The 13,353-nt window shown below is 40.2% G+C and overlaps 1 protein-coding gene across 2 annotated transcripts in view; it reads left to right on the forward strand.

Moving 5' to 3' along the window:
- The window catches only part of LOC126343774 (protein furry), a 1,073,323-nt gene that overhangs the window by 78,627 nt on the left and 981,343 nt on the right, over positions 1–13,353 (forward strand). For both annotated transcript variants that reach the window (XM_050001966.1, XM_050001967.1), the window contains exons 15-17: positions 6,676–6,896; positions 8,448–8,754; positions 11,627–11,813. In XM_050001966.1, coding sequence (XP_049857923.1) covers positions 6,676–6,896; positions 8,448–8,754; positions 11,627–11,813 — 715 coding nt within the window. The remainder of the gene's footprint in view (positions 1–6,675; positions 6,897–8,447; positions 8,755–11,626; positions 11,814–13,353) is intronic.

Below are 13,353 nucleotides of genomic sequence, written 5' to 3' on the forward strand. Positions count from 1 at the left end.
AAAGGTGTGTGTGTGTGTGTGTGTGTGTGTGTGTGTGTGTGTGTGTGTGTGTGTAATTTTAATTTACATTCTTATTGTTATTTTTGCATGCCCTTGTAAATGTGCTATCCATGACAGGTGCCACTGGTGTAATGTTGCACGTACACAACATACCTGGTGATGGTGGTCGGTGATTGGGCTGCCCTAGTAGCCAGCACACTGTTTCGTTGTCAGTATGCTCTGTGCTTGCTGTAGTGGTCCAACTTATGTCCGCTGTGGACGGTCAATGTAGTAACCAGCAGGTTACTATATTCTTTCTTCCCTGTAAGGGGGAAGACCAGCCATTGCCATTGATGACATTGCTACTGAAAAAGACATCCATGATGTCTGTTGTGGTGCTGGGGGCAGTGCGATAAGTTCCCTGTCTGACCAGACTGGTGCATGCAGTTGAAAGTGAGTGGGATGAAGGCATCCTCACCACCCGTTGACCCCATGGCAACTGATGGATAGAGCCAGCGATGGGGGCAGGAGCCATCTGGATTATTGGTGTCCTCACTGAGGGGTGCCAGCATGGACAGTGATGATGGTAGACTGGAGAGGAGCAGCTCTGGCAAAAGAAACCCAATTTCCATTCCCCTGATGGTGAAATTTACTCAGCTCAGTGGGAGGTGCTTTCACTGGCTGTGGGAAGCAAACCTGCTCTCAGTGCTGATAAAACCCTGATCATTGCGATAGGCAGATATGACCAGGCCTGCCCAACCCCCAGAGTGGCCAAGGCCAACAAAGAATGAAGCGTTGAGCCTCTGGCCTGAGGAGGGGACCCTGCACCCATTCTGGTGTGCAGCTGGTTTTGGTGGTGTGCCACAAGTAAATCTTTGGTGCAAATCATGAAGAGGCTGGCTGCGGACAAGGGATAGAATCCAGTGAAGAGGCTGTCCAAATGACTTGGCCCAGTCTGGTGTACTGGACAGGAATGTCAACAAAGCTGGTGCCGCTGGAGGACACTGCCCAGCATCAAGAGGTAGAGTAGTGTCTGCAGCTGGTTGCTGTGCAGAAACTTGGCAGGGCTCGTGACCTCCATTGGCGTCGTCCTGCAAGAGCTTTTAAAAAAAGTGAGTGACTATTTGGCCAGGAAATCTTCTACATACTTGCCCAGCTATGTCTTAAACATTTGGAGAAGGCATTTCACCTCGACATTGTGAATGGAAGGCAGATGCTATGATGTTGCAAATGCCATTCTGTGTACAGAAGTCCTTGAAAGATTGTGTCACAAACCGATGACCATTGTCCGAAATCAGGGTGTAAGATAAGCATCTATGGAGAATATCTTCGACAGGGCCTTCACAGTCACCTCCATTGTTGCAGATGGGAAACAAACAACATCAGGAAAAGGAGAAAAAGCATCAATTGCCAATAACCAGAAGTGTCCAAGAAAGGACCAGTAAATCAATGTAGACTCTTTCCCAAGGCTGTCAAGGAGCTGGCCATGGCAAAAAAAGAAACAGTCCACAGTTCATTGCACTGCCTGCTGACCCAAACACCTCCCAATTGATGGCCTTCCTAAACACAACGTGGCATGCCAAAAGTTTTGTGTGAGAGGTTTCCCAGTGACCATGATGTAATAAGCAGAGAACTTCCTGCCACAGAACTGCTGGAACCACTATACAGGAAGTGAACCATTCTGCTGACAGCAGACTAACGCCATCTGAAAGGGAGAGGTGGTGGCACAGTGCATAAAAATTCCAATGTGGGTCCGATGCCTGGCCCAACAGACAGTTCGGCCATCCATGTTGTATTATGTCTATGACCTGCTGGAGCACCGGATCCACCACCGCAACAGAAGCAGTACAGGAATTTTTTATGAGCAAGGCATCTGCCATGTGCCTCACCTCCATATCTACTTGAAAACAGAGCAGTGCCTCGTGGTCAAATGAATGCTTATGGCCCTTGGAGAGCTAAGACAGAGCATCTATTATCACATATTAGGCATGGAATGAAAATGAATCCCATAATTGTGCTAGAACACAAACAGAGGCCAACCCTGAAGATGATGAGTGGTTTTGTTCTGCAAGGATACTGACAAACGAAACAGGGAAACCAAGGCCTTACGGTCAGTAATTAAAAAAACTTTGCACCATACAAGAATACACCTGAGAATAATGTTGCAGAACCAAGTTGATTTTTTCAACACAAAGGCAGTAGGCTGTTCAGAGTCCTTTGAATGATGATAGGCAAGGACTGCCCCCACCCTGTACTGGGATGCGTCCATGGCCAGGACCAGATGCTTCCTGGGTTGAAATGTTGGGAGACATGGCACAGAACAGGTACTATCCTTAAGCTACACAAAAGCACACTCACAGGCTGCAGACCAACCAAAAGGAGCAGTTTTCTGAAGCAACAGATGTAATGGTTGGGCAAGAGTGACTGCTCTCAGAGAAAACTTGTAATAGGGCACCACTTTGCCAGAATGTCTGGCGTTCTCATTGATTAGGCAGACAGGACAAAGCTGCAATGATGGCAACATGTTGTTCCATGAGGTGCATGCCCTACCATGAAATTTCATCACCCAAATAAACACTGGAAGGCTGAAGAAATGAGATTACAGTTGAAGCCTGTGGTCTGTAGAACAGTAAACAAAAAACAATTACATATGTGATCCTCCATGGTAGCACCTGTCACAATAGTATCATGAAGACAGTTGATCCAATGATGGGCAACCTTTGTAACCAGTTCTCAAAAAAACGTTGAAAGGTGGAAGGCACACTAGCGAACATCAGCTGTTGATACTGATTGAAGCCAAAAGCATATTAATGACAAGCAACTGTTTTAATGCTTGGTCCAATGGAATCTGAAGGTAAACTTCGAGCAACTCAATTTTTAAAAAGAATGACCCTCAACCAATATTATGAGCAATTCCTCCGGGTGAGGCAAGGGGTGAGTGCCTATGAGTGGCTATGCATTAACAGTGGCCTTGAAAGAGCTGCAGCTGACTTGACAGATTCTTTATGATCACTAAGGGCATAGCCAATTCACTTGAGAGAATTGGTTTAATCAGTCCCAATGACATTAAGTGATCCAGTTTCATGTTAACCTGCTGGCACCAGCCACGCCCCAAAAAAAAGTGAGGTCGGATAAATAGTTAGTTGGTGATGTGTGCCTGAAATTGTTTGTAACCATGGAGCAAACAGATGGAAAAACATTGAACACAAGTAATCTGATTTGTGATAAGGCACTTGGTCTGTCACCAGCTGTTTGTTGTAGCTTACCAAATGACACCCAACACATGCTAATGGTGGGGAACCTAGCCTGGTGTACATCTGTGAGTTGAGTAAGAACATGGCAGCCCCCATGTTGATTTTTAGGATTAATGGCTCATCCATTACCTGCCCTTCAATGAAAAGTTGGTTCTGCCCCGTGGAGGAAGTGGCTGTTGCTATTCCTGCTGCCGATAACATGTTTGTCTGCATCAGTTGGGTTGGCTTGTGTGTACTATAAATACCTCTTCTTCCCCTATGTGCTAGGCTCCATTATCTCAGTCATGAATTTATTTTTCTGTTAGCCTACTTTTTATTCCAGTCTTCACTAGGACAAAGGTTAAAAATAACTGTGAATATTAGGGAGGATTTTAGATGCTACAAGCATTGTTTATTTTTCAGCATAATAATACTCACCATGCTGACTGATATATTTCTCATAGTGGTGTACAAGCTTTGCTGATCTCTCTTGAAAAGAAGGTTGCAGTCATTCTTTCAAACCACCTTATCATAATACCTTCAGTTCCATTCTTGAGATTAAACATCATCAGTTCAACCATATTCTCATATCTGGAAAAAGCAGAATGTTATTTGGTGATCAGTCCCAGTGTAATCATTGAAGTTGTTGAAATGATACAGCATTACGCAGCTGGGTGTTGTTGTATAATAGAATGACATCTGATGACAGTCTTCAGTTCTACCGTTGCATGATCTTGTGGAGCATTCTGTGATGTGTCGGATGCTTTGTGATTCTCTGCAGTAATGTCATGGAGATTGTTGTTTATCCCACTTGTGTAAAAACCTGTGCACATCTGCCATGTCGGGTCCTAATTCTGTTTGGCAGTGACCATGTTTTGCATGGCAAGTCAAATCCTGGTGGTTTTTTGGTGACATAGGGCATATTATTACACACATCAAAAACAGTTTTGCATCATCCCGGTTCCCAGAAGTCCCGAAGATAGACGTTGACTGTGGATATTGTACCACAGACACAGTCCCTTTGACTGTTCAGAGATGTCACTAAACCCACCCAAAGATGTAAACATCCATACATGAGCAGCACCTATTAGACGGAGGGGGTTCGAAAGCCAGTCAGTTCCAGTCATCCCACCAGGAAGGAGGTACACGGCTCATGTTGTCTTTAGCTCAAACATGTTTAGATGGTCAATTCTGCAGTTTGATTGATATTGTTACTTTGTGCGAGGAAGGGCTCTCAATAAGGGAAGTGTCCAGGCTTCTTGGAGTGAACCAAAGCAATGTTGTTCGGACATGGAGGAGATACAGAGAGAGACAGGAACTGTTGATGACATGTCTTGCTCAGGCCACCCAAGGGTTACTACTGGAGTGGATGACCACTACCTATGGATTATGGCTTGGAGGAACCCTGACAGCAATGCCACCATGTTGAATAATGCTCTTCATGCAGCCACAGGACAATGTTATGTTATGCCTCAAACTGTCCGCATTAGGCTGCATGATGTGCAACTTCACTCCCAATGTCCACAATGAGGTCCAGCTTTGCAACCATGACACCATGCAGTGCAGTACAGATGGGCCCAACAATATGCCGAATGGACTGCTCAGGATTGTCGTCACATTCTCTTCACCGATGAGTGTCACATATGCCTTCAACCAGACAATCGCCGGAGACATGTTTGGAGGAAACCCAGTCAGGCTGAATGCCTTAGACACACTATCCATGAGTGTAGCAAGGTGGAGGTTCCCTGATATTTTGGGGTGGAATTATGTGGGGCCGACGTATGCCGCTGGTGGTCCTGGAAGGCTCTGTAACAGCTGTACAATACATGAATTCCACCCTCTGCCCGATAGTGCAACCATATCGGCAGCATATTGGCGAGGCATTCGTCTTCACAGTCGACTATTTGTGTCCCCATCATGCACATCTTGTGAATGACTTCCTTCAGGACAATGACATCGCTCGACTTCAGTGGCCAGCATGTTCTCCAGACATGAACCCTATCAAACATGCCTGGGATAGATGAAAAGGGCTGTTTATGGATGATGTGATCCACCAACTACTCTCAAGGATCTATGCCAAATCACCGTTGAGGAGGGGGACAATCTGAACCAACAGTGCCAAGATGAACTTGTGGATAGCATGCCACGACGAATACAGGCATGCATCTATGCAAGAGGACGTACTACTAGGTACTAAAGGTTCCGGTGTGTGTGGCAATCTGGACCACCACCACTTCAAGGTCTCGCTTTATGGTGGTACAACATGCAACGTGTGGTTTTCATGAGCAATAAAAAGGGTGGAACGATGTTTATGTTGAACTCTGTCCCAATTTTCTGTACAGCTTTCGGAACTCTCGGAACTGCTGTTATCAAGTCAGTTCGTAAGCCCATGTGTTAATGAAGGTTAAATCATCTCCCACAGCAATCCTTACAGTTTTTATTGTTGGATGTCTATAACAGAATCAGTCATGGTTTGCATCATTCATCTGTAGATTTTTATAGCCATGATTTTCTTTTTCATGATTTGTGAGAGCATATATGCTTCATACTTAATGGGATGGACTGTGGCCTAGCATTGATAGCCATTTTGTAGGTGTTCTTTTGATAACAACAGCAATAACTCTGATGGTGTTATTTAGCTGGATTTATAATTTGTCTCGTTTCTTGTTTTCAGTTCTTTAACTGTTTATGTTAGATGCTCTCGGAATGATACAGTTTTATCAAGGATACTTCAGTCTTTTATTGTAAGTGTGGTGTTTTCACACTGCATGTTAAGTTTTCTTGTAGCAAGTTTATTATTTAGAGGGAAGTAGGCAAACTCCCTTTTGGTGGCATTTGGCTGCAGTCTCCATTTGCAAAAGTACTTCCTTATTACTTCTAGGTCCTCTGTTTTGATTTCTTCTTACTGTTCAGTTGCATGGGTCTTTTGCTTCGTCCTCTCTGCCTGTGAAATGGTAGCACTAGTGGAAGTTAAAAACAAATAGCTATTAATTTATAATAAATATTGACTTATGGTTGTGTGCATTCATTTACTGTAATAACTGGTGCTTTATGAGAAACAGATGTGGAGATGTCATTCTTTGTGTCAGTCCAAAATGTCAAATGACACAGTTATTTTAACTGAATCCTACTTTTGAACATTTGCACCACATCCACAATGCAAGTGCAGGTGCTCCAAAGCATGCTTCTTCAGGGCAAACATTCTGCTATCCTCTGTATTGCTCCATACCTCTCTTTATTCACAAGTGCATTCCAAATGTTTCCTATGCTAGCTTATGTGCAGCTCCTGCATAGAATTATGAATTCTAAATCAGAAGTTCAAGATATTTGCTCTAGCACAAAATTCAGAATATGATTTTCGTTTTAATTGATACATTTAGATATTTAGAGTGTGATAGCCATATTTACTAATGGTTTTTTGAGTTTCTATAGGTTGACCATTACCTTTAAAATATTTCCTCAGGTTTTACACAGTTTCTTGCAAGAGATGTTCAGGACACATTTCCTCAGCTAATGGACAATGGCTTAAGAATGCTCCTGCAGCTGCTAACAAGCTGGAAAAATGCCCTGACACCAAACACACTAGCTCTGGTCCGCACTACAAAGGAAGGGTGTTCAGGAACTGAAGTAACACGGGTAGGAATGCGTGACTTAGGTGGTGGAGCAAAGAAGACAGAGCATGGGGTAAGGAGAGTAACACAACCATTAATTTTTCTTAAAAACTGGAAGTACTGTCACCTGTATAATTGGTTATTATTTTAACTTTAAAATGTCTGACACATAATCTACAGGTATATCTTTAGGGGCACTTCTGTTTCAATGTCAGACAAGACACCCATTGGTAAAAGCCATCTACATTTTCTTCACATTACTGATTAGTAAAGGACTAGGAAAGAAAATACAGTTAGCCATGTGACAACATATGAATACACAGAAATAAAAACTAGTAGAGGTGTGAATTTCCAGTACTGGAAAGTTCTTTCTGCAGGAAAAGATTGAGCAAAGTTTTAGAGTTCTTGAGACTTGTAAAATTTTTATGATAGGGAACAGTCACCAAAGTTCCAATGTTAAGTGCAATTTCAGCTGACTAAGACAGTTTGTAACCTAGCAATGAAATGTTATCATCTGATGAAATTTGTAAACTAGGAAATGATGCATTGCCTTGAAGCCAGTCACTTAGAAGCTGTAGACCGTAAAAAAGAAATTGTAGACCAAACTATGGTTGATAGAGATTAGAGCTTTTCAATTCCACCATACCTATTTAACTTGAATGCAAAAGTATTTTTTTAATGTCCTACATATGGAAAGTTAGGGAACAGGCATATTCAGGGTGGTCAGAAGTGGTCTGAAAAGCTTTTAAGGGCCTTGCAGGGTAGTTTATGCAGAGAAATAATTGCTAAGAAACTAATTCAACATGAAGCACCATTTCCAAATTAGTTAGCATTGAAGTTAGCCAATCAGGCTACTGTGCACACAAATTCAAGTGACCTGCCAAAGATTGTATTGTGGAACATGTTCTTTGTTTGATTTAAAAAAGAACTGAACAAGAGAGCGATACAAAAATTGGATGTAGGGCAGTAGTAAGGATCAAACCTGAGCTAAAGACTAAATGGTCTCATACACTATCATCTACAACAACTGACACTAATTGTATCTGGCTGGCTGCTTGAGCTTGCATATTGATTGGCCCGATTGGCTAAATTAAATAATAATTAATTCAGAAATGGCACAATACATTGATTTTTTTTCTAAACAGCTATTTCTCAGCTGAACCTACCCTGCAGCAAAGCTTTTTTGACTGTTACTGACCACCCTGAATATCAGTGTCCTAAACATCTGTCACACTGTTCGATAAACGTTGGAACTTGATATACTTTCATGTTTCATGTAGGTCATGTTTGATATTTTTCATTTTTGAGATACATCTATTTACATTTTAAATGCATTATGACATTGAGATTTGATACATTTTTATTCATGTAACAGTACACATTTAATTATAAAGTGCTTCTTTTATCGAGTTCTCGTTACACTAAACATATTTCCCTCTAAATAGTGAATTTTAGTGCATAATTCCATCCTGTTCTGAATTACTGTTAACAGAGAAAATAAGCTTCTAGGTATGTCACTGTAAAACAAATACTGTGCAATAGACATTTTATTTTATTTGTATTATAAAGTATGTTGTGTATAATTTGAGGAAATCCTAGTGACCCTTTGTGCTCTTTTCCACAGAAGGCAGAACCAGTATCAAATGTTTTCCACATGGTAGAGGGCTTTGCATTGGTGATGCTGTGCAATTGTCGTTTATACCCAAGACGCTTGGCAGTACATATACTGAAAGAAGTGAAAGCATTACTGAAGTGCCTTGGTTGTGCAGATGATGACCAGCCTGTGATAGATGTTATTGATCAATGCTGCCCACAGGTTCTGGAAAAATGTTTAAGTATGCTACCTCCAGCAGAAAAGGCAGCAGCGCTCTCAATATCAAATATTGATTTACAGTGGATAGCAGATCGTAATTCTTGTGCATGGACAGCAGGTTAGTGCTAATGTGTATAGTAATGGCACTCTCAATTTGATTTACATTTGTTGACAGATCACAATATTTGTGCATGGAAGTTAGAAATAATGTATATACTATAACTTCATAACATCAGAGTGTTGAACGGAATGGATAGTGTCTTGAAAGGAGGATATAAGATGAACATCAACAAAAGCAAAACTAGGGTAATGGAATGTAGTCGAATTAAGTTGGGTGATATTGAGGGTATTAGATTAGGAAATGAGACACTTAAGGTAGTAAAGGAGTTTTGCTATTTGGGGAGCAAAATAACTGATGATGATCGAAGTAGAGAGGATATAAAATGTAGACTGGCAATGACAAGGAAAGCATTTCTGAAGAAGTGAAATTTGTTTACATCAAATATAGATTTAAGTGTCAGGTAGACATTTCTGGAAGTATTTTTATGGAGTGTAGCCATGTATGGAAGTGAAACTTGGACGATAAATAGTTTGGACAAGAAGAGAATAGTAGCTTTCGAAATGTGGTGCTACAGAAGAAAGCTGAAGATTAGATGGGCAGATCACATAACTAATGAGGAAGTATTGAATAGGATTGGGGAGAAGAGAAGTTTGTGGCACAACTTGACCAGAAGAAGGGATCGGTTGGTAGGACATGTTCTGAGGCATCAAGGGATCACCAATTTAGTATTGGAGGGCAGCGTGGAGGGTAAAAATCGTAGAGGGAGACCAAGAGATGACTACACTACGCAGATTCAGAAGGATGTAGTTTGCAGTGGGTACTGGGAGATGAAGAGGCTTGCACAGGCTAGAGTAGCATGGAAAGCTGCATCAAACCAGTCTCAGGACTGAAGACCACCACCACAACAACAACAACAACAACAACAACAACAACAGAGTATTGGCTTTTCTGCCATATATAGTGACTTACCAGTCCTTGAGATTTCGATTTGCTTTGCATGTCAGCATAAGAGTAAGTTTTGTCACAATCTAAAATATGGCACGCAATGACACTTTCCACAGATAATGAATTTTGCCAGTGTCAACTACTCATCATTCACTTGTATTTAAACATGGATGATTTGTTAAGCAGGAAATAACAGTCTTACAGTCACTAAATGGTTCTTTAATTTAGATATCCAGTTAGCAGAATATGGGCATGTTAGTGCTTGGATTCGACAGTTTCAATGCTGTATCTTTCATGAAAAAGTGAATGTTGCTGCACTCCGTATTTGAGGCTTAGATATTTAGTGTTTATTCTGCTAGAAACAAGTGTTACAATGAAAATTGACATAGTATCAATTATGTGCAGTGTGAAAACATGTAATTTTCAAAGAAAGAACTGAAAGATTTGACTTTAATTATGTGAACCATACTGTACATCTTGTGTTTTTATTTTCGTTGGTTTCAGCTATCTTCAACTTTTGTTTTCTGTATTCTAGACTTAAAATCATTTTAGCGCACCATAGCATTCAATAATTTGCAAAGAATGATCAATAATTTATCTCCTTAACAATATTAGAGAAAGAAAGTTGCTACTCGCCCTGTAGCGGAGATGCTGAGTCGCAGATAGGCATGCAATTATATAGCTTTCGACCACTAAGACCTTTGTCAAACACACACACACACACACACACACACACACACACACACACACACACACACACACACACCTGCAGTCTCAGGCAACTGAGACCACACTGTGAGCAGCAGCACCAGTGCATGATGGGAGTGATGACTGGGGCTGGGGGTAAGTAGGAGGATGGTGTGGGAAGGGGAGAGACAGTATGGTGGGAGTGGTGAACAGTGAAGTGCTGCAGTTTAGACGGAGGGCAGGAGAGAGGGGGGAAGGGGGGAAGTAGCAGAAAGGAGAGAAATAAAAAGACTGAGTGTGGCGGTGAAATGACAGCTGTGTAGTGCTGGAATGGGAACAGGGAGGAGGCTGGATGGATAAGGACAGTGACTAACTAACTTAGTCACTGTCCTCACATGTTGACAAAGGCCTTAAAGGCCGAAAGCTGTAATTGTGTGAATCTTTTTGTTGTGCCTATCAGTGACTCAGCTTCTCCTCTATATCCTGAGTAGCAGCTTTCCTTCTCTAATATTGTTACATTCCACTCTGGATTTTCCATTGTTTGGTTCATCTCCTTAAATTGTTGCAGCCATCTGAAGATGAGCATGTGTTTGAAACCAGAAATGGCGAGGAACTATAAATGATTTAATTATTTCAGTAATTGGTAGGTAATTTAGTACATACGAAACAGAAATATATTGCCAAGTTTTTATACAAAAACACATACAGTAGGTATGAAACTGTACTGTGTTAAGTTATTGGTAGCAGTCTAACAACCCAGATTTTTTATTATAATCATCATTTTTACATTCTGAACTTATAACAGATACTGTAACACACACACACACACACACACACACACACACACACACACACATATATATGGACTCTTAAGAGCCCAATTGCAAGAAATGCAATGTACTTATAGTGTCATCAAACAAACAGAAAGAAATTAGCAGTCCTCTGTAGTACGTCAAAAACTTGTGCATGCAGAAATGTTCCTGAAGGCAAAATGCCACATATCTTAAAAAGATAAAGTACACGTTTATTTTTTATGGAGAACTCTGAAGAAGACACTTTCAACGTGACTAAAATAGAAACAGAAATGTAATTTGCACATTCTAAATAATAATAATAATTTAGGTTTTTAGTTTCAATAATTTATGTGGTTGTGTGTCCAACGGCATTGTTCCTTTCTATACATATATCTTCATTTTGTGAATTTGTCTGTATTCCTGGAATATGTAGGAGTTAAGTTGATCCAGAATTACAGTTGCAAAATAATTTTGATATGACTAATGTGTATGTTTTACAACAGGTTTACAGGATGAAAATAACATTAAGGCATCCTCTTTAAATTTAAATGGTGCTGATCCATGGGCTACATGCTTATTTGGGTTCATGGAAAGAGGGCGTGTACTTACTACATGTCCAACAGCTGTAATGCATTCATGGCCATTTGTGTTTGGAAGAGTCAATACACTTTTCACAGTTATAGACCCAACGTAAGTACGGTGTGTGTGTGTGTGTGTGTGTGTGTGTGTGTGTGTGTGTGTGTGTAAGTACTTTGCATTCTGCTTACACAATGAATTTAGTTCCAATATGATGGATGTAGTGAAATTAAGGGAAAGGCTTAAACTAATCGTAAATCAGGTTCTGGAGAAGTATGTGCTGGGTAAGCAGATTAAGAACTCACTGAGGTTTAAAAACTAAATTTGTGAAATGCTGAGGACTATGTAAATATTGATGGGCAAAAATTAGCATAAATTCATGTGTCTATAAAATACTGATGTGCGAAACTTGAGTGACTTCCATCATCATACCTTATTGAAAGATCTCGGTGAGAATCTGAGAAAATTCTGGTCCTAAGTAAAATACCTAAGTGGATTGAAGACTTACTGTCAGTCACTCATCAACCAGCCTGGTGTAGAAGGCAGCAAAATGAAAACTGAAGTTTTAAAATTTCATATTTAAGGAATCATACACAAGAAGGATTATATAGACATACTGTTGTTTGACTGTCAAACAGACTCCCATGTGGAGAAGCTAATAATGAGTATTACTGGTGTAGTAAAGCAACTGAAAGAGTTTGAAAGCAAATAAGTCATTAGGTCCAGATGGAAACCAAATTTGATTTTACAGGGAGTACTCTGTGGCATTGACCCCTTACTTAGCCTGCATTTATTGCAAGTCCCTCGCCCAGCAAAAAGTCCCCAGCAGCTGAAAGAAAGTTCATGTGACTCATGTATATAGTAATAAATAAATAAAAAATAAATAAAAATAGTTAACACAAGTGATTAGGAAAACTTATTGTGTAATGTTCGAATACAGTGTGTGTGTGTGTGTGTGTGTGTGTGTGTGTGTGTGTGTGTGTGTGTGTGTGTGATCATCTATTTTTGATTAAGGGCGTACTGGCCAAAAGCTTTGTTTGTGACAGTCATTTTGTTGTGCATATCTGCAACTCAGCATTTGCGCTATACGGTGAACAGCAACTTTCCTTTTCACAGTATTGTAGAAAAATACATTGTATTAAATTATATTGTGTTAAGTAATTAATTAAAATGTATTTAATATTTTCTTAATATTTTTATTAAATGATTATATCATCAATGTCAGTAAAAGTAATTGATTTCCTGACCAAAAAGCTTCAATGAATTTATTGAAACATGATAAACATAAAAAGGTTCACAGGTACCATAAAATATGGTAAGTTCCTTAGTAAATTTTATGGCCATTTGTTTTTAAAGTTGTTTCACATTTTCTTCGTAGCATAGTTTATAATATCTTGGATCTCAGCAGTTTGTGAGGTGGATTGGTAATTTCTTCTTGAATGCGGTTATACTGGTAACCTTCTTGGTGATATTTTTATATAAAATGTGAACATTCAAAATCAGAGTCTTCAGTAAAAGCTCAAAGGCTAACTTTCTATACCATTTAATAGATCTGCATAGTGGATTACTATTGACATTCACTTAGTCAGATAAGTTGACAGCTGTCTTTCCTCTGTTATAGTTGATTACAATTTGTACTTTCATGTTGGGTTCC

This window comes from Schistocerca gregaria, chromosome 1 (genome assembly GCF_023897955.1).
Source record: "Schistocerca gregaria isolate iqSchGreg1 chromosome 1, iqSchGreg1.2, whole genome shotgun sequence".
Taxonomy (NCBI): domain Eukaryota; kingdom Metazoa; phylum Arthropoda; class Insecta; order Orthoptera; family Acrididae; genus Schistocerca; species Schistocerca gregaria.